This window comes from Pteropus medius, unplaced genomic scaffold (assembly GCF_902729225.1).
Source record: "Pteropus medius unplaced genomic scaffold, Ma_sr-lr_union100, whole genome shotgun sequence".
Lineage (NCBI taxonomy): Eukaryota > Metazoa > Chordata > Mammalia > Chiroptera > Pteropodidae > Pteropus > Pteropus medius.
Genome location: NW_024346667.1, coordinates 10,971,104 through 10,996,275, shown reverse-complemented (window position 1 = coordinate 10,996,275; position 25,172 = coordinate 10,971,104). Strand labels below are relative to the sequence as shown.

The 25,172-nt window shown below is 41.3% G+C and overlaps 1 protein-coding gene across 4 annotated transcripts in view; it reads left to right on the top strand.

Annotated features, from left to right (window-relative positions):
- The window catches only part of SMAD1 (SMAD family member 1), a 67,236-nt gene that overhangs the window by 32,490 nt on the left and 9,574 nt on the right, over positions 1–25,172 (top strand). For all 4 annotated transcript variants that reach the window (XM_039876040.1, XM_039876042.1, XM_039876043.1 and 1 more), the window contains exons 3-5: positions 18,523–18,780; positions 21,552–21,668; positions 24,614–24,835. In XM_039876040.1, coding sequence (XP_039731974.1) covers positions 18,523–18,780; positions 21,552–21,668; positions 24,614–24,835 — 597 coding nt within the window. The remainder of the gene's footprint in view (positions 1–18,522; positions 18,781–21,551; positions 21,669–24,613; positions 24,836–25,172) is intronic.

Below are 25,172 nucleotides of genomic sequence, written 5' to 3'. Positions count from 1 at the left end.
GAATAACGTAGCTTTCAAGATTTTGCTTATTATTGATAATGCTCCCGGACATCCTCCTATTCTTAGTGATCTTCATCCCCATATCAAAGTGGTATTGTTTCCTCCAAACATCACCTCTTCATTTCAGGCAGTGGGCCAAGGAGTTATAGCAGCTTGTAAAGCCTACTACCTGAGCGAGATCTTTGTCCAGGCTGTTGCTGCAGCTGAGGGAGACACTGATGCAGTTCTGGAGAAGTGACAACATCTGTGATGTTTAAGGTTCTGCATTAAGAAACTTGCTTGTGCTTGGTGTGATGTCATCACCGAGGAATGTATGAATGGTATCTGGAAGAAGACACTCAAGAGGTTCATTCATGACTTCAGAGGATTTGCTAAGGACGAGGAGGTTGCAGAAATCAACAACGCTCTGGCTGAGCTGGCAAACAACTTGAGCTTGGGTGTGGATGAGGGTGACATTGAGGAGCTCCTAGAGGTTGTTCCTGAGGAACTGACTAATGGGGAGTTGATAGAACCGGAACAGGAACACAGAGCTGAAGAATAAGCAAGAGAAAAGGAAACTGCAGGAGCCTAAAAGAAGAACCCCCAAGAAACTCCACAGTGAAGAGGTTAGCAGACACTTTTGCAGATATCAACAAGTACTTAAAAAAGTTTACCCCAACATGAACCCCAACACCGAAAGGTTTTCATTAATAGAGAGAGGAATGTTCATGGTGCATTGTTTGCTTGCAAGAAAAATTTATGATGAAAAAAGAAAGAAACAAACCACGATGGACGTATCTCTGAAAAGAGTGACACCTCTTCAAGAAGAGACTCAGGCAGGTCCTTCAGGAGGTGTTCCAGAAGAAGGCATTGTTATCACAGGAGACAACGGCTCCATGCGTGTTATCGCCCCAGAAGACCTTCCAGTGGGACGAGATGTGAAAATGGAAGACCGTGGCATTGATGATCCTGACCCCGAGTAGGCCTAGGCTCATGTGTGTTTGTGTCTTAGTTTTTAACAGCAAAGCTCGAAAACTTATAAAGACATAAAATATTTTTGTACAGCTGTACAATGTGTGTTTTAAGCTAAATGTTACAAGAGTTGAAAAGTTTAAAAAATTAAAGTTTATAAAGTAATATAGAGTAAGCTAGTTGCATTTATCATTAAAGAAATTGTTGTATAAATTTACTGTAGCTTAAGTATAGTGTTTATAAGTCCACGGTAGTGCACAGTATGTCCTAGGCCTTCACGTTCACTCACGGCTCACTCCCTGCCTCACAGCAGCTTCCAGTCCTGCGAGCTCCATTCATGGTAAGTGCCCATACAGGTGTACCGTTTTTTTGTCTTTTATACTGTATTTTTACTGTACCTTTTCTATGTTTAGATGCCCGAATCCTTACCACTGTGTTACAGTTGCCTACACTGTTCTTTACAGTTACGTGTTGTACAGGCTCATAGCTGAGGAGCAGTTGGCTGTGCCGACAGCCTGGGTGTGCGGTAGGCTAGGCCTTCTGGGTTTGTGTAAGGGCCGCTGTGATGTTCGCACGATGACAGCGCCTAACGAAGCAGTTCTCAGAATGTATCCCCGTCGTTAAGCGAGGCATGACTGTATGTGCAAACAGGATTATTTAGGTACGCGATGTTAAGAATTTCTTTTTCTGCAAATGCGTGGACAGTGAATGGAAAGAAAGTCCATGCGGCTTCTGAAGACTGTGACCCGCTGCTGTTGATGTAACGGGTCACTATGTACTTGGACTTTTAGTAGCCTTCAGAATCAAGGCTACTTATTAGTGGTTGGGTTAATGTAGGTTTTCTTTTTCTTTACCAAAGGAAATGCTGACAGTGTAAAGTCATCTAACTGTGGTGTTGAGAAGACCATTCAGTTGCTATCCGCTGCTATTAAAATGCCTTTGTGGAGACTTCCTGTCATTTGGCTTTTTTTTTTTTTCTTTCGCGTTTTTTCACATGGTTCTGGAAAATTATCTTCTGTACTTTGAACTTAATCAACTTGAAAGGCCATATTAAACCTGAGCTTGAAATTCTGAGGTTTCAGTTTTGGTCTGGCAGGTGACACCCTGGAGTTAGCTTCCAGGTGCTTTCTTTCATTTTCAGCATAATAGCTCCCAGCTGTTAAAAAATAAAATACACCTAAAATCCTCTTCATCTGTTGACTGAATGCAAGTTTTTTCACTGGCTGCCATAGTCACCGTGGAATTTGCTACTTGGTAAATTTTACCTTAAAAAGAAAGTCTTAAAATTATAGAAAATGGAGAGCGAATTGGTGGTTGCCAGGGGCTGAGGAGGGGTTGGGGGCAGGAGGGCAGTGGGTGTGACTAGAAGAGGCAACGTGAGGGATCCTCAGGTGGATAGAAATTTCCCATCCCTTGGCTGTCGTCAGTGTCGGTATCTGATTGCCATGGTGTTCTATAGCTTTGCAAAATGTTACCATTAGAAAAAACTGGGTAAAAGGCAGGCAGGATATCTCTATTTCTTACAGCTGCATGTGAAGATATAATTATCCTAATTTAAAAAATAGTGATTTGGGGGGGAAGCATCTAGTTCAGCTCACAATTCCAACAATCTTACTAGTGCTTTTCCTTGAGACAACCTTTGTACTTTAATATGCAGCAAAGGAGCTCTGTGTGTACTTTTTTTTTTAGAGTATATATTTACTTATTTATAGTTTGTTTCTTTCCATCACAATGTAAGATCTTTTGTGTGTGTGTGAAAGAATAGAAATTGTGTTTTATTTATTTTAAATTAAAAATTATTGGGGTGACAGTGATCCACAAAATCCAATGTTTCAAGTGTACAGTTCAACAGCGTGTCATCTGTATGTTGCATTGTGTGTTCACCACCCATATCTGTGTGCACTTCCTTTTTGTCACACAGAATATTAAAAATGCATATGCTCAAGGATTGAGATTTAGTAAAGTTAATATTTTAAAGAAAAACAAAATCAAAATCTTTTTAAAAATGTGTTTATATTGTGAATGTTTTATTTGAACCAAGGGTGACAGAAATTTCTATCATCCACATTTTTTTTAAGCCTTATGTTAGTATATCCATTTGAAGAAAGGTTATATTGCATGGTGATATCTAGGAGTGTGATAACTGAAGCAGTAATCAGGATATCAGGATATGCTCATTGCAAGTGCTTTAAAAATTTGGGATTAATTAGCAACAATTTTAACTATAGAAATTAAAGCATTATGACTTGTGTACTAGTCAGGGTTCTCCAGAGAAACAGAACCAATAGTGTACACACACACACACACACACACACACACACACACGGAGATTTATTGTAGGAATTGGCTCACAGGAGGATGGAGGATGAAATGTCTCGTGATCTCCTGTCTTCAAGCTGGAGGCCCAGGAGAGCCAGGAGCACTGATGCCCAAGGGCAGGAGAGGATGGATATCCCATCTCAGGCTCAAAAAGCAAATTTGCCCTTCTCGTGCTTTTTTCGTTCTGTGCAGGTGCTCAGAGATTGGATGAGGGCCACCTCGTTACTCGGTTCACCAATTCAAATGCTAAACTCCTCCAAAGATGCACTCCCAGATACAGCCAGAAATAAAATCTTACTAGCGATCTGGGCATCCCTCAACCCAGTCAAGTTGACACATGTAGTTAACCATCACTCTCTATGTTCATCTACATCTAAATTCCTCTTCAAACTTTCATGGCACCTATACAACAAATCAGGAACTGAGTCTGCCCAGGAAAGACTAGCGTGTAATTACAGCAGAGTGTGTTAACTAGATTTAATAGAAGTATGGACAGGGAATGCAGCTAACTTTTATAAGCTGGAGAGTGGCCACCAAAAAGCTCACTCTAACACATGTGGACGTTGTGTTCCAGCCCATGTGGTGGTACAGACAGACTACTGTGTATGGTGGATCTGTGTTTCTAGTCCTCGTCTGGATGGTTCTCTAGTACTTTTGGTGTGGGAGAGAGATGTGCGTAACATTGAGATGAAAGAAGGATGCTCTAAAAGCTGCAAGAGGTACAGAGCTAGGCATGTGTGCCTGCAGAGTGGGTGGTGGGGAAGAAGGCTGAGGCAGTTTGCAGAGGCCGCTTCTGCAGAGGAGGGATGCGTTGGGGCCAGGAGCATGTCGCCGCCTGCACAGTACCTCTTCCCCAGTCCACTCCAGGCTCTGTTCTCCATCCACATGGAAGTTCTGTTTTGAAAAAATATTCGGTCACTCTTTCCACTTCTGTCCAAACTCAACACACAGGCAAGTGGACATGGAGATGGTAAATTTTTCTTAAAGATACTGTCATTGACGTTTGACTTGTATTTAATAATATCATCATTGTCATCTACAATATTATTAGAACAGATGAAGTAATATAATCATGAGTAGGATTTTATACCCTGATCTTTCAGTGGATTCCATATTCTTAAATCCAAAGCAAAAAGTAGAGTTTATTCTGATTTTTTTTTCTGAGCAACTGTTCCTAATGCATTATTTGGGGACATTGGTTTTGTGTTATTTATTGATGAATATGTGGAAAGTTTTAGCTGTTACTATGTGTTATTTTTACATAAATTACATATATTGAAGCCAACAACTGAACAATTATGTGATTTGTTTCTGGGTGGAACTTTTCTGTTGCCAAATCTACTCCAATTTAAAATTTTAAGACTGTATGCTACAGATTATACAAAGTATCTTTCTCATACTTTTGCTTTCCTGACCATTATCCTCCATCTCTGCAACATTAGGTGGACAAGAGGAGATATTTCTGATCTTCCTGATGTATTTAAGGCTCAGCGCCCTTCCACCCACCACTGTTAGTTCATAGGGTCAGAGGGACACTAGCCAGCTAGTGTTAGAAACCAAACACAAAAAAACATGGCTGATGAAAAAGAACAATTTTGAAAACCACAGAAAAATGTGTGTTACAACAAATGAAAAGGTAGTGTAGACACTGATGGCAGTCATGCGATAATAAAGGGAAAAGCTGGCTGATAACTCCAAGACTAGCTGTGGCTGGAATAATATTGAGACCTGCGAGTTAGGCTTTTTGGCTTATTTTGCCCACATGTGGATCATCCTCAGACAGTGATTTTTTTTTTTTGGTAGATTTGAGAGTGTTTTATGTGGTTGGGGTGGAGGAGTCACAGGTGACTTTCCCCATGGCGGCAGCGCCATACACTTTTGATGAACACTTGAAAGAGCGAGAGAAATGGAAGGCAAGGTTGGCTTATGTAATGATCTCAGGCTGATTCTCTCGGTTTTCCGTGCAGCCTCTGTGGTATTGGATATCGAAAGGCCCAAAGGAAGGACCGGAGATTTCTTCTCCCCCAAATGTATGTCCCACTCCTTGTCTTTTTCCACTTCACAATGCACACGTTCTCTTGAAAGACTCAGCATCGTGCCTCATAATCATGAATCAGCCAAACCATCAGACCTCTGCCCTGATACTTGGAAAAATGAGATTTGTTTGGGGAGGAGAGAGAAGCAAAGAGAATATTTCAAGAGCAGAGCTTGGGGACTTTGGGCCGCTGCGGGGGCCTGTGAGCGCTGTGTTAACAATCTCAGAGGGCCTGAAGAACGGGAGAGCTAAAAACCCAAATTTTGTTAATTTGCCAGCTTGGCTGGGGATCAGTGTAGTTCTTGGATACTGGTTTTGGGGCTAGTTGGAAAAGCTGCAGACTTCTGTTTCCCCTGCGTTTAGTCTGGTCTGGTCCACTGTGTCAACAGCACTTCTTCCCCGGGTGTGGGAGATGGGGAGATAAACACTCGCCGCCTACCCCGGTCTACTTTTATCGGTGCCCTCAGCAGGATTTCTCCATTCCTGTGACCTTTATCACTGAAGCCTGCTCGCGCTGCGATAAGTGCAGGTCTGCTCTTCATAAAGCTGCTAGGAGTGACATGGGTTATGTAACTAGAAGTGACTAACTTCCTGATAATGGGTCTCGAGTCTGGAAACATGGACTATGTGTAAATAAAAAGATGTAGGTCAACAAAGGGCTGTTTGGCACATTTTCCTCCCACTTCTTTGTTTGAATCGTCATTTTTACGCTCTGGAATCTTAGCAGACCTTACGATGGCAGATCAGGCTTACGTCCTACGGCATGACTACATCAGTTCTGAAACGGCTCTCCAAGGGATGCTGCTGTTCTTCGCCCTTTCACACGAAAGAAGCCATTTCTTATCTAGGTAGTGAAATGGCTTATGTAGTCACATTACCGTCACCTCACCTCACCTGTCTGCTCACCTGTCTGGCGTCTTCAGTCACAGTAAGGCAAGGGGAGAGCCTATGTTTTTTAGAAGTGATATTTGGGCAGCTTCTTGGAAACTAAAAGTAAATATGTATGACAACAGAGTGGAATTGTCCTGTATGTTTTTTCCTTTATGTTTCCCTGTAATTTCTCTAAATTCTATCTAGCTAGCTCTCTGGATTTTAAGTAAAATCAAGTTAGAAACAGTTGCCGGTAAATGCTTTTGAAATCTATAACCTGCAGCTTTTAAATGAGAACAATAGCTAATTTTAAAATGAGTTGTTTTTTTAAAAAAAAGGAACCTGGTAGGAGCACGCCCTGAGGACACAGGGGTCCCTGTAAGGGGCTGCCCCTGGCCAAGTCAGACAATTCGAGCAACAAATAACTAAGGACAGAAATGAATTATAAACCATTGGGGGATAAAGACAGGAATCCATGCTGATGATAAATAAATGGGGGGAGGGACGGGCTCTTACAGTAGGGCGCTGGTCGCTGACTCAAAAATATGGAGTTCTATAGGAAATTAAGGACAAATAAGATCATTTAAAGGAGATGCTTATTTCTCTTTAGTTTTAAGGTTAAATATGGTCAGGGAGAATCTTGGATCAGAAGGCCTGGACTAAAATTTTGGCACTTGATATCTTTGACCTTGGGCCAATTACTTGTCCTCTTTGAGCTTTTTCTTTCCTAACCTGTGACATGGGGAGCGAACAGATCTACTGTCCAGGTTGTGGCAAGGATCAAATTAAATAATGCATGTGGAAAGAATTTATGCATTTTTGAAACATCGTGTGGCCGAAACAGTAAACTAAGGAATGCGACTTTCGTGCACATCTCCTTCAGAATAAAAACAAAATGTGTAATGTTAAGTAAGTTTTCACTAAACACACCTTCAGAAAACTAAAGATAATAGTTACAACAATAATAGTAACAATGAAAATTAAAATAGCAATACCTACTACGTGCCAGGCACTGTGCTGTCACTGTCCGTGTATTCTCATTTAATCCTGGCCACAACTGTAAGAGGCGGCGGTCCCGACAAGGCCACTGAAATGCCCCTGAGTAAATTGTCATGCAACTTGGAACTGGAGAGTCAGAATTCAGATTGACATCTGACTCCAAAATCCATGCTCCTAACCACCACGCTGTGCTTGCTCCCCAAAACATCAGTTTTTCCCCGCCTTTAACCCATTTTTTTTCTTTCACAAAGGGGAAGGGTTTCCAGACTTTTTGGCAGTAGAGCATGTGATGTGAAATGCATGAATTTGGGGTTGATAATGGTAAATTGACTTAGGGTCCACACCTGTGCTTCAAGTGTTTATGGAGGCTTTATGTATTTGCCATTGGTCAGTCTTCATGATTGATAGCTAGTGTCTGTTTCATGAAAAATATTTAATGGAATCAAATTTGAACGCAGAATGAGAACTAATTACATTCAGCTGAAATTACAAATTCAGCCTCAGCTGCCAAGGTTGACACCTGGGGACGGTCATTTACATATCACTAGTGTCTAACAGATGTTTAGGAACGCTGGCTGACTGCTTTAAGTAGAATAAAGCAGTGCTTACCATAGCCCAGAAACTTGTTAAAAGTAACTTGTGCAATATTGAGAGAGACACCATAGCACAGTGGTTAAGAACCTAGATTCTGGAGCCAGATGTCTGGGATTGAATCCTGTCTCCAATGGTTGCATATTCACAGGCAAGTCACTTAACCTCAATGTGTGCTTTTATAAAGTGGAGGTAGCATAGTGCCTAGGTCAGAGGTATTAGGATTAAATGAGTTAATATTTGGTATGGCGCTTGGCATGTACAAGAACTGCATAAATGTTAAATAAAAAGAAAATCTGAGCGAAGTACTGTTATTTTCATTTTACTGGTAAGAAGCGAGGCTTAAAGCATAAATTGCCTGTTAATTGACGGGCAATAGTAAATAATTGAGCAGGGCTTTCCATGTTGGAAGTCTTAAACTAAAACTCACCTCTAACTTGTTATACTTCATGTCTGCCTTATGAAAGAGTGTTTCCCTTTGGTGTGCTTAGCTTACATCCTGAAGTTTTTCTACTTCTAACAAACTATGAAGTCTCTAATAACGTAGCATCTTCCTTCTGTAATAATTAAGCAAATAAATATTTGGCAAAGGAAAGGAAACGGGGTAAGGATAGGAAGAGAAGACACAGGGAGGGAGCCAGCATTTGAAAGCCCGCTATGGGCCAGCGTGGTTGGTCCTCACAGGGCTGTTGGAGACTGTTTTATCATTCCTACACAGAAACAGGCGAGAACTTGGTCTGCCCACATTCATACAGGTGGAACTCTGCACAGCCTTGAGCCACACAAACCTAGTGCTTTTTCCATGATACCACGTCGCCTGACCCAAAATTGGACACGTCGTGAATCTTCTTGTCGACTTAGTATGAGGCCATGCTGGTCTTTTCTGTATCATTTTAATTTTAATGTATATACATCCCTGAGAATCGGAATTGACATCATATAATGTTTTAGAGGTGAAAAGGAGGATCGCTAGAAATTTGACTTAAGGTTAAAAAATTGAAGTTCAAGTTCCACATCTAGTTAGGGATATATAGAGCAAGATGCCTAGTGCTGTGTTACCAATGACTACAGCAACCCCTCGTCTTTCTCCACCCAGGTTTTATTTTGGGCGGTTCTGCATTGTCATTTCTGGGATGAGGTACAAGAGTCTGCCTTTTTAAACAAGTGTCTTACTGATTTACATACAGTAAGTCTGAGGACTATACTTTGAGAAAGGTTGGTCTGTATTAATCAGCTTATAATAAACAGTCAGGAATAGTCATATAATTCACAAATATACATTAATTGAAAAAACAGTTATTAAGGAGCTACTATGTGCCAGACACTGGATGATACAGAAGAAAACCTATTTCTACTCTCAAGGGGTTTATGGGTGAGGTAGTCAAATTAGCAATAAAATGTTATAGACGCTGTGATGATAGTCTCTTTAGGCCACAGTGAGGCAAAAAGAAAAGAATTCATTTCTGCTGGGAGTGGGTAGAAAGACCAAGAAAGACACCATATCGAAGATAACATTAGAGCTGGACTTGGAAATACGGCCAAGTGAGCAAAGGGTACAGACATATGAGACTAGCAGATGGAAACTGCACGAGGTGTGGGGTGCCTGGGTAACGAGTAGGGTGAGAGGACAGCCACCCCCTAAGGTAGATTGGCGCAGGAGTCTGGACTAGGTCATGGAGCCATAGAAGATGCACTGTGGCTGCACAATGTCACATCTAAGAGCTATTTCCGGGAAATCATCCGTGGTATAGAGAAAGGAAATCCCTGGCCTGAAACGATCTAGGAAGTTGAGTTCTCAGAAGTCGAGTTAGATTCAGGCTCCCTTTAAGTAAATTGGATGGCTTTAAAGCTGCAGTTCATTTACAGTTCGTTTCTCTGCTAATATCCAAATTGTGTTTACATATTTGTCTTCTATTAATATATTTGTGCTTGAGAGTAATTGATATATTCCTAGAAAAGAATGCTACCTTTAGGCAAATCTATCTTAACTTTTAAAAAGATGTTCTCCCAAAAAACTGAACAAAAAAATGGGAAGAGAATTTTAAAAACAACTTCCACAATCAGTCTCTTTCCAGTTTTGTAGTATTGAGTAATGTAGTGTGAACTTGATTCAAACCCTGGCCCTCAGTGTAGCAACTGTGTGACCTTGGATGTGTTCCTGAACTGGGCTGAGTCTGCTTCCTCATCTGTTGTGAGGATTCAGCGCTATTGTAAACTCCATATGGGCACGGACAGTATGTGTCCTGTTGACTTCTGTATCTGCGGTGGCCTGCAGAGGGCCTTGCCCGTCGTCAGTAGTCATGAGTGTATATGTAGTGCTCAGTGGACATTATCTAATATATCATACCCTCCCTACCATCACCGCTACTAAGTAAACAAAAAGATGAAGTGCCACCACTCAGGATTTGGGGAGATAGATGATGGATGGATGGATGGATGGATGGATGGATGGATGGATGGATGGATGGATGGATGATGGATGGATGGATTTCTTCTTCTTTTAGTTTAACCTCAAAGAGATTCTGAGAATCTTTTCTTCAATGTAAAGTTTCTCTGACATATCCTGAGTTAGGAATTTTATTTCATAAATACATATACTTTTAACTTTTAAGTGGTCTTACCCTCTCCACCACTCAAAATGTTGCTATTTAGAAGTCACTGACATGCTGTATCGAGGGCCATCTGTCTGGCTTAGATATTATTCTAGACACAGCTGCTTTGGCAGCTTGGCCGCCCCTCCCCACTTCAGCCCATTTTCACATGGGAATTACTGCATCTGGACAGCGCTCGGACCATTCTTATTAGCCCCAGGCCACCTGCCCACTCTTAGGTGATCTCAGTGTTGTGTCCTGAGACCCAGCCGAGATGCAGGCTGGCACTGAACTTTGTATGCTATGAAGCTCCAGATGTGCATAAAGCAGCGTTACCATCAGTCAGAAGACTTTGCACAACTGAGAGCAGGAAGGCCCCTTGGAGTTCAAGGTCACTGCTTTTCTGTGTGAGGGAACTGAGATCCTGAGAAGTGATCTGCTCAAAGTCAACGTAGTTATTATCATAGCCAGGGCCGGAACTCGGGTCTTGACTCCTTCCCTAAATACCTTTTCTGAGTCTTCAGAACTAAAAAGCATGTTCGTACTGCTGGGGAGCAGCTGGCTATTTCCCACTGCGTCTATGTCGACAGACAGGCAAGGGCCTGGCACCTTCGCTGTCAGAACTCATGTGTTTAATAAAAAGGCTTGTCCACGAACATTTGGTGTGTCACAATCCGGATGGGGACTTGTCAGCCTTGGCCTGGTTACCGGATGACTTTACCACTGACAACTTGGTGATAGAATTCACAGTACTTCCAAATCTTGAAACAACTCCCCATTCTAGAGGGCGTACAGGCATGCTTTCCAGAGCTCCGCCCCTCTTTCCAGTTTTAGCTTTTTCTTTCCTTTTCCTTGTGCCTTGGCAGTGGAAAAGCCGAGTCCAATAGCAGAATCGCAAGTGTCTCCTGAAACTCGCTTCCTGAAACGAAAATGTCTCCTGAAACTTTCGTAGTTCAGTTTCTCTGTCAACTAGAACAGGGATAGTATTATTATTTTTTTAACTAAAAGAGATGCATAAATACTTTGAAAAGCAGAGGCGCATCACTGAGGAAAGGCAGAAATCTGACTTTCCCCCCCTCTCACGAGGTCAGGAGAAGAGTGGACGAACGATTCCTCCTTTTAAAGGCATCCAGCAGGAGGGATTTTCCACGTGGGGGTGGGAGGTGTGGTGAGGGCATGAGGAGGAGCTTTTTTTCCCTCCAGGATACATCTCAGGAGGCCACGGGAAATGAGTTTACGGTTCTTATCGGGATTGGAACTTCTAGAATAGAGGAATGACACAGCACAGTCAGATTTTTGTGTGATTCAAGTCGAAAAGAAATGTATGGGTGTAAAAGTGTTTTAATATCGGCTTCCTCTTTCCGTGGAGATTCTTGTAATTCAGATGAACCAGTAAGAGCAACCGTTAAAGGGGAGCCACACACTTTGTCATCGTCCCACGTTGCCAGGTAGGAGTAACCTTATTCAGGGCGCCGAAGCAAACGGTCTCCCAGGAGAGTCAGGCTCCCATATTTCTGTTTCCACAAGCTAGAGACATGGAAAGAGAAAGTGAAGTCATTTCTTGGCCTCTCTTCCTATTTCTCACCTGAGCCGGGCCTGGAACTTGCAATTCCTAATTCTTTTTTTTTTTTTTTTTTTTTTTGTAGATATTACAGTCTTATTGCCTGTATTCTGTGCTGTACTGGGCCAGGCCCTTGCCCACGTTTGTCGACATGGGCATAATAGAAATATCTGGCTGCTACTCAGGGGTACAGAAATCCTAATTCTTTCAGCTGGGTAGTTGCCCTCTCACCCAAGAAGTAAGAGTCGCATATAGGTGTGTTTTAATGTGGATATTTAGTCTGGATGTTTATTCTTTCCTCGTTCACCGAATTATTCCTCACCTCAACTGTTGCTGAAGGGAAAGGAGCAGGAACTGGGCGGGGGTGGAGGGCAGCCTTGGAGAGAGCAGCGACTTTGTCCTTCAGGATCCCACGCAGGCGAGCGGTGCCCAGGCCTTGTTATTTTACAGCACCTTCTACGCGTAAGCGTAACCCTGCCTAAGTAGCTTCCGCGTGTCTCTTCTCTTCCACACCGATGCTTCTTTCCAGGGCTAGCAGCTATTCCAGACCCTAGACCCATCTCTTTCCTCTCCTGAATTTAATTAGTTATTGTTTCTAGTTTGGATGACCATATAATTTATTGTCCAAACCAGGACACTTTTGAGAGTGACATGGGTCACCTATTAATAAGTCCATCAGACAAACAGGTACAAATTGGGACTGTCCTACAAGTGGTCAGACGACACGAATCAGATTTAATAATGATTCATTTATTATACATCATCAGAGAGTTAAATTCTTCTCCGAACTGAGCTTTAATTAGACTAGAGTTTTCTCCTTTAAATTGAGTGACCTTAACTTTAATTTATCCAGAGGCATTCTGGAGTTTATTTTCTTCATCCATGTCTTAAGCAAGCTTTGTGGAACATCATTTCGCATTCCTGGAGACTTCGAGTCTTTGAGGCAGTACGGAACATCGCAGTTGAGCGTGCTCATTGCTTCCCACCTCTCGATACTTTCTGTGTGACTTTAAGTTACCCCTAAGCACTCTTACTTGCAAGGTGGTTTAATGTGCTCAGCGTGGTTCCAGGCTTATAGAAAATATTTGTGGTGGTAGCAGTGTTAGTGTGAATTTTGTGGGGCGTGGTGATCGCCTAAAGTCGATTTGATGAGTGTTTCCTTGCTTCTACATAAATGCACTTAGATCTAGAGTCTAGTCTTATATCTTATCTGTCATCTCCTTCCTTGCTGTTACCAGCTGCTTCCTCCTATAGTTTTCTGAGAAATCAATAACATTACAATTATGACACGGAGTAAGAAGTCTACACATTTAAAGTAGGGTTCAACCACCCACCCCACACTCAGCGTGCCGTACCGAGTACTCAAAGCCATAGGTAACACGGTATATCTTTCTGGAATATCAATTTTACTTGATTGTAAGCTACTTAAAATATCATTTTTTATATATGAGAAGTAAATAGGAGTAGAACATAAAATGTGTGTGAGTTTGGTAAGATAAAGCAAAATTTCCACGTAATTGTGCGATTCCGGCGGAGCTGCTGGCAGCCCCAGCGCATTCATTCTCTTCTGTCACTGACGTTTACTTTGGTGAAGATGTTGAGCATATGTATCACCTGTTAAAGTTTACTCCTGCACCTTTGCAGTCTCTCCCTCCAGCCCTTAGCCTCATCCCCAGGCAACTACTGATCCGCTTTCTGTCACATACATTTGTTCGCATATTCCAGATTTTATATGCATGAAATCATTCAGTTTGCACTCTTCTGTCTACCTTCTTTCAGCATATTATTCTGAACTTCATGTTATGCGAATATTTCATTCCTTTTGATTGTTGAATAGTATTCCATTGAATGGATATACCAAATTTATTCATTCATTCATTTGTTGATGGACAATTGGTTTGTTTCCAGTTTTTTGCTACCACAAATTAAATATACACCTCTATGTAGATATATGTTTCATTTCACTTAGGTAAATATCTATAAATAGAATGGCTGGGTCATATGGTAGGTACAGGTTTAACTTCATAAGAAACTGCCCAAATGTCCATGTGGTTGTACCATTTTACATTCCAGCCAGCAATGTCTGACAATTCCTCATGCCAGCACTTGGTATGATCAATACTTTTAATTTAAAAAAATTATTGTAAAATATGCATAACATCACATTTATCATGTTAACTATTTGTATGTATACAATTCCATTGCGTTAAATACATTCAGCAGTTGTGTAACTATTATCACTATCCATGTCCAAAACTTTCTCATCATCCCCTATAAAGCCCTGTACTGATTAACAATAACTCAATAACTTCTTTTTCCTTCCCCTCAGCCCCTGGTAACCACTATTCTACCTTTTGTCTCTATGAGTTTTCCCATTCTAAGTCCATACAGAAATGTGCAATAGCAAAAAAGTATTTTCAAGAAACTTAAGGAAATCAAGGGCAAGCCAAATTCTTTTGCAAGTATCAAGACTACAAAAAAATGTTTTAAAGGTACAAGAACTTGAGGAATACTTCTGCACTGGATTTGTAACAGTATTACAAGTGGATACTTCCTTACACACACACACACAGAGTCCTAAAGTCAGTTTAAGGGGGAAGCAGAATAAGTCAAGGAAGTTAACCGTCTCTACTACTTTTTAACATTGTATTGGCACTATTAGCCAATGCAATTCGATAAGAGAAAACAATTAAAAAGAAAAGGTTAAAACTGTATCTATTTGAAGGTGACACGATCATTTACCTGGAGAACTCTATAAAGAATCAATGATAAAACAATCAGACAACAAAAAGAGTTCAGTCAGGTAGTCAGTATAAAAGTAACAGAAATATCAGAAACTTACATATATATAAATCATTACCAATTAGAAGATATAATGGGAGAGAAAACCCTATTTAAAATAGCAACAGAAAAGATAAAATACTTATGAATAAATTTAATAAGAAACATTTAAACCTATATGCAGTGTTATAGATTAAATTGTGTGTACCCAAAATTTATATATTGAAGCCCTAATTCTAACTACCTCAGATATGACTTATATTTGGAGATGAGGCCTTTAAAAAGAATGAGGCAGTTGAAGTACGTCCTAATCCAATCTGACAGGTGTCCTTATAAGAAGAGACGATTAGGACATATAGAGAGACTTAGAAGAAAAAGCAATGTGAAGACAGAAAGTGGTCATCTGCAAGCCAAGAAGAGAGGCCCCAGGAGAAACCAACCTACCAACACCTTGATCTTGGAATTCTAGCCGCTTGAACCTTGAGCAAATAAATTTCTATTATTTAAACACACATTCTGTGGTATTTTGTTATGGTAGGCCAAGCAAACCAACACAGACAGTAACTATGGAACATTCCTGAAATACGCAAAAGGAGACCTTCTTGTATCTTGGCTAGAACATTTCAACATCATCAAGATATTAATTCTTGCTGAGTTAATGCATAAATATAATGTGATCCTAATGGAGGTAGACAAGGTGATAACTAAAGTTCATATGGAAAAATAATGCATATAAACAAAATATTGAAAAGGAAGAACTGTGAGAGCTGGCTAATCTATCAGATATTAAAACTTACTATAAAGCCTGTATAATTAAAACAAAGTGGTACTGGGGCATAGACTAGAATGGACTGGAATGACTAAAAATAGACCTGAACATGTATGGAACTTTATGAGAAAGGTCTCATATGTTGCTGGTAGCAATGCAGAATGGTACAGCCCTAGTAAGGGGTACTTGGCAATAACAAAATGATACCTACATTTACCCTTTACTTAGTATTTCCACTTCTAGGAATTTACTGTGGAGATACCTGAAGATACACATAGAATACTACTGCAGTGTATATGCCCTGGGTTATTCATTGCGGTATCATATGTAATGGTAAAATATTGTAAACTGCCTAAATGCCCAGACATGGGAGATTGGTTGAATAAACTATGGGGCTATTAGCTGTAAAAACAAATAGGGAGACCTCTATAAACTAAAATAAAGTAAATTCTAGGAGATGAACAAAAAATCTAGACACAGGAGTATATATGATTCCATTTATATGAAGATTTGTGCATTTTAGTATTGATGTGTGATACCTCAATACATTTTTTAAGTTTATTAAAAGATGCCTGTACCTATATCAGCAGCGGCAAAATATCTTAATAATCAGAAGTGAGAAAAAAAGGTTATTTTTTTTTGTCAAGTTCATCTATAGGGTGCCAATTTGTTATATCTGGTGGCTCACTTTCCAGGGCGTCTGCAAAAGCCGGATGGTCTCTCTTGTAATGCACACAGAGGACAGCACTGTGCCTTCCAGCCAGACCGCTACGCACCGCACAGCAGTTACTGCAGGAACACTGCAGAACGCCAACTCGGGGTGCAGAAGTACATTGCTTCTGCTGCAATGGGAAGAGATAAATGAGAGATAGGGAATGAGGGGGGTGGGGAGGAGAGAGAGAGGGAGAGGGTATTGGGGAGTGCGATGAAGGGACCCTGCGGAGATGCTGTCTGGTGCTGCATTTAGGGGAAGGGGTTGAGAGGCCAATGTTTGCGCCCCTTTTAAAGGTACTAATCAGAATTGAGGCTACAGCTAGATGACCAAAAAAGGCAAGTTGGGAAGTGGTAACTCAAGTTGCAGCAGCTAAAAGGAAAAGAGAATGTCGGATTGCATAAGTAATTTAAAGCATTGAGCTATTTTGTAGCATGGGTTTACTTTGGAATAGAGATTTCCATTGGCTTTGCAAGGGGGGGCTTTATGACTATCAGGAATTTTTTGTTCAACAAAACAAAGTAGTTTACATTTCAGATGGCTATTGAAAGGTAGGGGGAGGAACTATTCTTTTGATGACTCGGTTTCCGTAGATTCAATCACCAGGCAAAAAGAAAATAACATTTATTTATAATGCTAAAAAGATTTGTTTCTAAGGGGTCAAATAGTAGAGAAATCAGCAAATCTTATTACTATAGAATTATGGAAATTTTAAGACAGCATATGAGAAATTTTAATACCTTCAAAAACTTATCTTTACCCAAACGATTTTCAGCTCATGAATAAGTGATAATCGAAGTGTTAAGAGCACTCTTTTTCTGTAGAAATGTTAGAAATGATGGATAGATCTCTGGAAAGCTCACAAAAGTCTACTTAATTCCTAGTGCCACTAAATATTGTTTCTTTGGGAAAATATGTTCTGAATCCTAACTCACAGTAACAATGACAGATTTTATGTCTCTTCCTCTCTCCTCCCATGCAGTTTACCAAATGGGTTGTTTTTCTCTTTCTAGCCAAGGCCACAGGGACAGTGGGCATCCGAATGGCCTTTATTACTGGGAGAACCATCTGCGACTGGCAGGAAGCTGTGGCTCTAGCCCTGGTTAGGGCTCTGTTAGCCAGCCCTTCCTTTTGCATTCAGTAGTGGCTTTGCCTCTGGAGGCTTCTGACCATGTTATTAACTCCTTAGGTTCCTATCATACCAAGCTTTGGGGAATGACTTGAGTTGTTTTCTTTCCTTCTCTACTGGTCCACACATTTTTGGCCTTTATACTTAAATATTCAGTCAGCAGAACGTGGATTGTATGACCTGTGGGTTTTTTGTTTTTGTTTTTTAATCAGATAGTGACAAGGATTACTGAAAAGTGGGCAAATGAGATAAGAGCCTTAGAGGAAAGATGTGCATGACGCCTAGTCATGCACCGTAGAACAGCTGTTCAGCCACATGTACTTTGGTGGTCCCCAAAAGTTATAACGGCGCTAAAAACTTCCTACCTCCCAGTGACGTCATAGGCGTCGTAACGTCTTAGCTGGAGGAACCGCTGTCTGCGATGATGCTGGGGTAAATGAACCCGCCGCACTGCGGGCCCTGTGAAGGCGCAGCGTATACAGTTACAGTGGTGGGCTCTGCCGTCCAGGCTGGGTACGTGCGCTCTGCGATGTCCACACAACCACGAAACTGCCTGACCGTGCCTTTCCCAGACCACGTCACCATCGCGAAGCTATCTGTGACTGTGACTCACTGCTAGGACACAACATAAATCTGCCCCACGAAACATCATATTTTGTCCAACTCTTCACTGGCTCTTGGATTTTACTGCTCACTGCACTTACTCTCCTAACTTCATTTACTATGCTTCCTTTTGGTTGAAAGCGAGTCAATGTGTCCATTTAAAACATTTGCAGCGAATAACTTATATCATTCAATAAACATTATTAACTCAAATGTAAAATCTTGTCAGTCAGGGATGTAAAGTGGAATTGTCGGTAGTGATATGTGTTTTTAACTGTGCTTTGGCGTTTAGTAAATGAAAAAAATTAAGAATAGAGGAATCTTAACATTTTAACCTAAAAGAATGTATTTTGCAAACTTTCCTGGAGCAGTTTGTCAATGCCGCAGGTCTTGAGCATAAGTCATCAGTGATTCTAAAGAGACTGTTTTCTTACTGCATTTGTTCCTAAATGAAAAACGGCTTTTCATTTGAAAGGTGCTTTTGAGTTGGCAGCCGGACAGGGTTCAGATAATTTGCTGTGGCTTACAGATTATGTTTCAGCTCTATTGTGACATCATTATAGATTTTCATGATTTTCATTTTTGTCTTTTTTTTTTTTTCTTTTTTCCAGTTCTTCCTCCAGTGCTGGTTCCAAGACACAGTGAATATAATCCTCAGCACAGCCTCTTAGCTCAGTTCCGTAACTTAGGACAAAACGAGCCTCACATGCCACTTAACGCCACTTTCCCAGATTCGTTCCAGCAACCCAACAGCCATCCATTTCCTCATTCTCCAAACAGCAGCTACCCAAACTCTCCAGGAAGCAGCAGCAGCACCTACCCTCACTCCCCCACCAGCTCAGACCCAGGAAGCCCTTTTCAGATGCCAGGTAGGTCGGGGTGTCGGGCGACATTCCGCGGTCGGATCACGGTGTGATCACAGTGTCAGGGAGCGGCCGGTGCACCTGGAATGGAGAGATGGCGAGAGCTTCTCCGCTCTGCCACAGGGCGCCGTGCTCTGGAACTCGGGACTCGCTTCGGGGGAAAGGAGGGAGACCTCGTAGCCAAGCAGTAAGCACATGTCCTGTTTTATTCCTCAGGCACAGATGCTTAAATCAGTTTATTTTTTTACTTTTGAAAGGTTGCAAAACAGCCGCATCCTTCTGGGAGTGGCATCATTGTTACAGCCTTTGCTCTTGATAAAAGAGGAAGAAAAACAGTGTGGCACACATTTACACATGTGCTTTAGGAGAAACACAGTCTGCGTCTCAGCATCATTTCATACATGGAAAAAAAAAAAAAACCCGCTGTAAGTGCAACCTCAGAAAAGATATTTCCTGAGGGATCACAGCCCCCTCCTTAATTAAATTCAGTTAAGCGGTGATGTAATCCCAAGAAACATGTACTTTAACAACAAAGGAATTGCAACAGAAGTGCTGGAAACCATCTGCTTGTTTAACTTAGCAAAGACAGAAAACAATTATCCTCCTTTTTTAGCCTTAACCGATGGTGTAATGTTTATCAAAATAAATGATTAATTAGGACACTGTATTTTTCAAGTTAATAGGTTAATAAGCAAGCATCTTGAGAGAATAAAAATGATTAGCGCCAAATTTTCTTGCCAGTAGACCTCAAGTAAGATACTCTAAACAGAGGTACACTTCACATTTATTAACATTTGCAGAAGGGAAAATGAGGAATAAAACAGGACATGTGCTTACTGTTTATTAGGCCACTGGAAATGTGTTTAAGTAAATTTGAATTCAACTACAGTGCTTGGTATATCCTCAAAAATTGAAAAGTGGTCCACACTTGATATTGCTATCTTTTATTGGTATATTTATTGCTTTCTGTCATTTTAAACCTATTTATTTTGCATTGTTTTGTTTGTTTTTCAGTCCGAAACTGTTTAAGATGAGAGTGGGAGATTGATTAGTTTACAAATCAAACTAATATCATCTAGTGATTTCCTATCCACCCCCATCCCCTCCCCAGACCCACTGTGTTTGATGAACAGGTATTTGGGGGAATAGATAGCTTCAGAAGGCTTTTGAACAGTGGCAAACCCAGGGTAAGCCAAGAGTAGAAAAACTGAAGATTATTGCTGAAATTTACACTTTTCCCCTGGCTGTCAGGGATTAAGACAGGCCAAGTAGAGGAAATATGGAGAAGAGAAAGTTGCTGGGGGTGGGAGGAGGTACCTGTGGGAATAGTGGACACCACCAATAGTTATCTGGACCCTCTTGGTGGTGGTGATGCCACAGATTGCCCATGAAATTTTCACCAGCTTGTTTGCAGAAATGTGTTGAATTTGGTCTCAGAGGAGGTTCATTGTCTTCATTCCTGGCTGGAAGTAAAGCCCAGTCAGTGTTCCAGCTGCAGGGAAGAAGCCAAATTAAAAGAAGCTAGAGAAAGGGTGTAAAAGGCATTCGGATAAGGTCCCACAGCCCTCTTTGTCCTCTGAGCACTTGCTTATTAGCATCTGGACAGTGGAAAACTCGGGGTTGTGATTCGGCTGGAGAGTCAGCCTTGGGAATCTCTGAAAAGCACAGGAGCACTACTGCTACCTGTTGGCCTTCGACAGTTGCCCTGAGTGGTCTGCAGTGGTCACCAACCTTTTTGGCACCAGGGACCAACGCTCCTTTGAGCATCTAATGCCCAATGATCTGAGGTAGAGCTGAGGCGGTGACGCTGGGGAGTGGCTGCAAATACAGGTGAAGCTTCGCTCGCTTGCCCATTGCTCACCTTGAGCTGTGCGGCTCGATTCCTAACAGGCCAGGGACCAGAACCTGTCTGTGGCCCGGGGGTTGGGGTCCCTGGTGTAGAGGACTTAAGCAAGTTATTCGTGCTTCCCTAAGGTAAAACTTTTTTTCCTGCTATGTCGTTATGTGCTCCATGGGCTCCTGATAGCTACTGAGGAACTTCTTTTTCCATCACAAAGGGTGTTTTATGGGAAACCCATACCTTTTATTTTATTTAAGAAAATAGAAGACTTGTGTTAGTGTTCTTTGTTTCAAAAATCGTATTGCCTCTTCTTTGCCAGCTGGCTATGAGCTTCATATAAGTAGAAGGTAGCTGTGATAAACCGACGTGTATCCTATTATTCTGCTACTAGGGATTTTAAAACGAGTAGTTATTTAAGTAGACAGAGAGAAGGTAGTCCTAACAGATTGCTTGAATTCTTGGGAAATTAGGTCAGTAGGTTGGCTGTCATGAAATCCAGTGGGTAAATTCCTACGAGCCCATCAGTTTAATGCAGGAGACCCTTATAAGAAGTCCTACGTGGCTTTGAGATTTCCATCACCAGTGAAACTACAAAATGTGGAGGTCCTCTCAAGGGGGACAGTGTGAAAGCAAGTTTAAGTGCTCTTCTGAGCACTTAAGTGCATGATCCCGGGGAGGCAGACCACTTCTGGAACTGGCAGTTAGTGCTTTTCCTCTTGCTGAATCTTCACTAAAATTCTATAACATCATGAGATGGTAGTAAGTTTCAGAAAGTGTGTGTCAAGTCCAGTGTCTGTAGCATCTGACTTTCTGATTGGGCAGTTGAAGTGACAGTTTAATCTCTTAAGAATTTCAGCACAAAAGAGAGTATATGTTTTAAGCGTGTGTGTCTGTTAAGGATTAAAAAAAAAGTCATTTTTTTTTTTAAACTTCGTAGCTGACACGCCCCCACCTGCTTACCTGCCTCCTGAAGACCCCATGGCCCAGGATGGCTCTCAGCCCATGGACACAAATATGATGGCGCCTTCGCTGCCCCCGGAAGTCAGCAGAGGAGGTAAAACGAATTCCAGCATATTCCCTGTTTAGAGTCTAAAGTTCATCTGTCCAAACGTTACTTTTGCTCACAAATTTTTATTAGTCATTAAAGACATAGCTATTCGAGAAAGAGCCCAATAAGGGCAGCTCTGTAGAAAGAATTCCTTGGATTACAAATCAGTCTTATATGAAGAACAAACGCGCTGATTTAACTGATAAAGGCCGAGGCGTAATTGTGCAGTCATCTGTTCAGAGCTCCAATACTCAATAATTCTGAATTGATAATAAAAGAATAGCTTTCCATGAAGGACAAAGGAATATTGAGAAACAATGAGCATAACACAGCACTGAAGTAGTTTCCACTGGGGATTTCCAGAATTAGAGTTCGTGGAACGAGGCTTTCCAAAAGGTCCTTTCGTAGTCGGGATCGGTATTCTTAAGCCCCATCTGTTTTCTAGCCCTCGTTTACGTGTCGCTGCCACAGGAACAAACTCAGAGCATTTGTTCTTTTCTTACTATATGTAGTGGTTTCTAACCTTTTACAAAAAGGGAACGAGGCACATGTTGTCCCTCTTCTCACCTGGAAGAACTTTAAGTGGAACCAAACATTTCCCTCCCTCCCCGGGGGAGGGTGCGCCTTGCTCTGTGTACTCCCTGGCTCCCTCGGAGCGAGGATGCCATCATCCCCCAGGGCCCGGTGGCATGTGGAGTAGGCTTGGGGGGGCAGGGAACCCAGGTAGAGAAGTGTTGGGAGAAGAAGTCACGACCACACCGTGGAATAAAACTGCTCCCAAATAACCTCTCATGGAGGGAAGTGCTTCACTGGTGCCCTCAGCATGTGGCGTGGATCATTGAATTTGTATAAATGTTATGCAAATTGGAGTTAAAATTTAATTCGATTATTACCAAGTATGTCTTATTTCATTCTTATCAACTTTTTTTATTGAAATCAGAGATACCTCAGACTTTGTCAGAGTTGCTTGCGTTGTGTAAGTTCTTAATATTTGATGATGAACCGAAAGAACCTTTCTTAGATGTGCAGTGTACACCTTTTCATCTGTAACAGATTTTCGTATCTTTTTTATTGGCGCTGCATTTTATGGTTCCTGATCATCTCTGGAACATCCTCTCAAACATATCATGATGAGCCAACAAAGACTCTGGTTGGAAAACAACTGCTGTCTCACACGTCTGTGGGGTTTTTATTTGGGGAACAGGACAGCAGGAAGGAGCGGCCGCAGCACTTCTATGCAAATATGAGCGTGTGGCCCCTGTAACTATTGTTGTTCGGTCTAAAATGTCTGATTTCAGGAAACAGACCTTTAAATTGATTTAAAGTGTTTCATTTAAGTAGGTTTAATTTTTCCCCCCCATTAGAATAAGTTTACAGTTAATATTTTCATGAGGAAGGAATGTTAGCCTTTTTGTTGTTTTTCTTTTCCCTTTGGGGGTTTTCTTAGGGCAAAGCTCATCAAACCACAGCCCATAGGCCAATTCAGCCTGCTGCCTGTTTTTAGAAATAAAGCTTTATTGGAATGCAGCTGTGTTCATTCATTACCTATTACTCATGGCAGCTTTTGCACCAGTAGGGCACAGTTGAATAGTTGCGATAGAGACCAGACGGCCCCTTTCTGGCCTTATATAGAAAAAAAATGTCAACTACCTACCTAGATGAATACTATTTTGAATAACCTTGATAGTTGATAAAAGCTCTCTTATTAATGGTATTCTAGACTTTTTTAGGATTTGGCACTTGCAAATAACTAAAATTTTGCTCTTTGAAACAGCAAATTGGCAAGGGATAGTTGCTTAGCAAACAAGGAAGATAGTGTATGTTTGTATTTGGCCCTCCTGCTTCAGTGTATAAAACAGCCAATGTTTGTGTGTTTTTCTTAATGATCATTTTTCTTGTTTACCAAATTCTAAAGTAAAGTGCATTTTAATATTTGTGGAGGACGCAGAAGTACTTTTCCCTTAACAGTTACAGTTTCTGTCTCCAATGCAGATTTTTTCTTTTCTTTCTTTTTTTTTTTTTTACAACTGTACTTCATAAACCCGAGATCATTACGTATTGGCATACTGTGTAGATATGTTTGTATTCCTGGAATCTTTAACACAGTGGTGTAAAAGGCTTTACTACAGAAGGAACTTATCTTTAGAACCTTTTAGTTGCAAATGTTTAGAAGCATGTTCTGTTTGGAGATTTGTTAGTCTTAAGAGATTTGACTTAACAAGCTGCATCCTGTCAGCAAAGTTGGGTAATTTCCATTGTTGGCCCATTCTGGGAATGGAGAGACAAAACACACCTGCTCTGCATGACTTAAAGCAAATATAAGGAAGTTAGCATGAAATCTGGATGAGAGAGATATGATTCATTCTGTAAGAATAGCCAGCTGGCAAGATTTCTTCCTGAGTTTGAGGACTGGAGCAGAGCTGTAGCTGTGATAGTTATTGGCAACTGAATGTGAAGTAAAGTAACTTGTTATCAATAATTAGAAACTGATTTTCATTGCTTGGAGAAAGCATGGGCATACTAAGGCTTTGTTGAAAGTGATTCCTTTTTTCGCCAGCGTCTTTGGCATGTTTCCTGTCCTCTGTCGTCCTCCTCCCCCTCCTTCTTTTTTTCATTTCACTTACCACTTGTTGCGTTTCTTTAAATGAGGAGCCAGGGGCTGTAATGGGGGTGGTTTCCAGTTGGGTCTATTGCAGAACGAGTAGCCCATTGTGAGTGTTCAGCACATGCTGTGGATATGCTTGCCTAGCTGGCATTTTGGTTATCTGACAGTAATTGGAGAAAATTATTTTCCATTGAAAGGAGAATGTCCCACTTTAGACATCATAAACTATATGCATTGTAATAGCAGTTGCTTTTCCATGATCCCGAGCCAGTTTTCCAACACAGTTTCAGTTTTGGGGAGCCCAGGGCGCACACCGTGGTTTACCGTAGGCGTTTCTTTCTTATAGATGTTCAGGCGGTGGCTTATGAGGAACCAAAACACTGGTGCTCCATTGTCTACTACGAGCTCAACAACCGTGTGGGCGAAGCGTTCCATGCCTCCTCCACGAGCGTGTTGGTGGACGGTTTCACCGATCCTTCCAACAATAAGAACCGTTTCTGTCTTGGGCTGCTATCCAACGTTAATCGGAATTCCACTATTGAAAACACTAGGCGGCATATCGGAAAAGGTGAGTTCTCGTTGTGACCTCTTTGTCTTTTGTCTCGTGTCCCCGTTCCCCCCCAGAGGTGCTTGGTCTTTCCTGTAGCGAAGTAGTGTAGCAAACAGCAGATAATATGTAATTGCTACAGTTTGTAAATATTTTCCCAGTTTGTATTATCAGGAAGTTCACCTCCCAATCAGCGATTTTTGTGATCTGGCATCTCATAATAATTGGTAGTAATTAGCTGAAATAGTGATTTGTTATTTGTGCGCACTAATCTAGCTTATGTTTTGCTGCAGAATAGAATCACTGTTAAAAATTTGCTTCCAGCCTAAAACTAAAAGCAAATTAAAATAAGTAAACC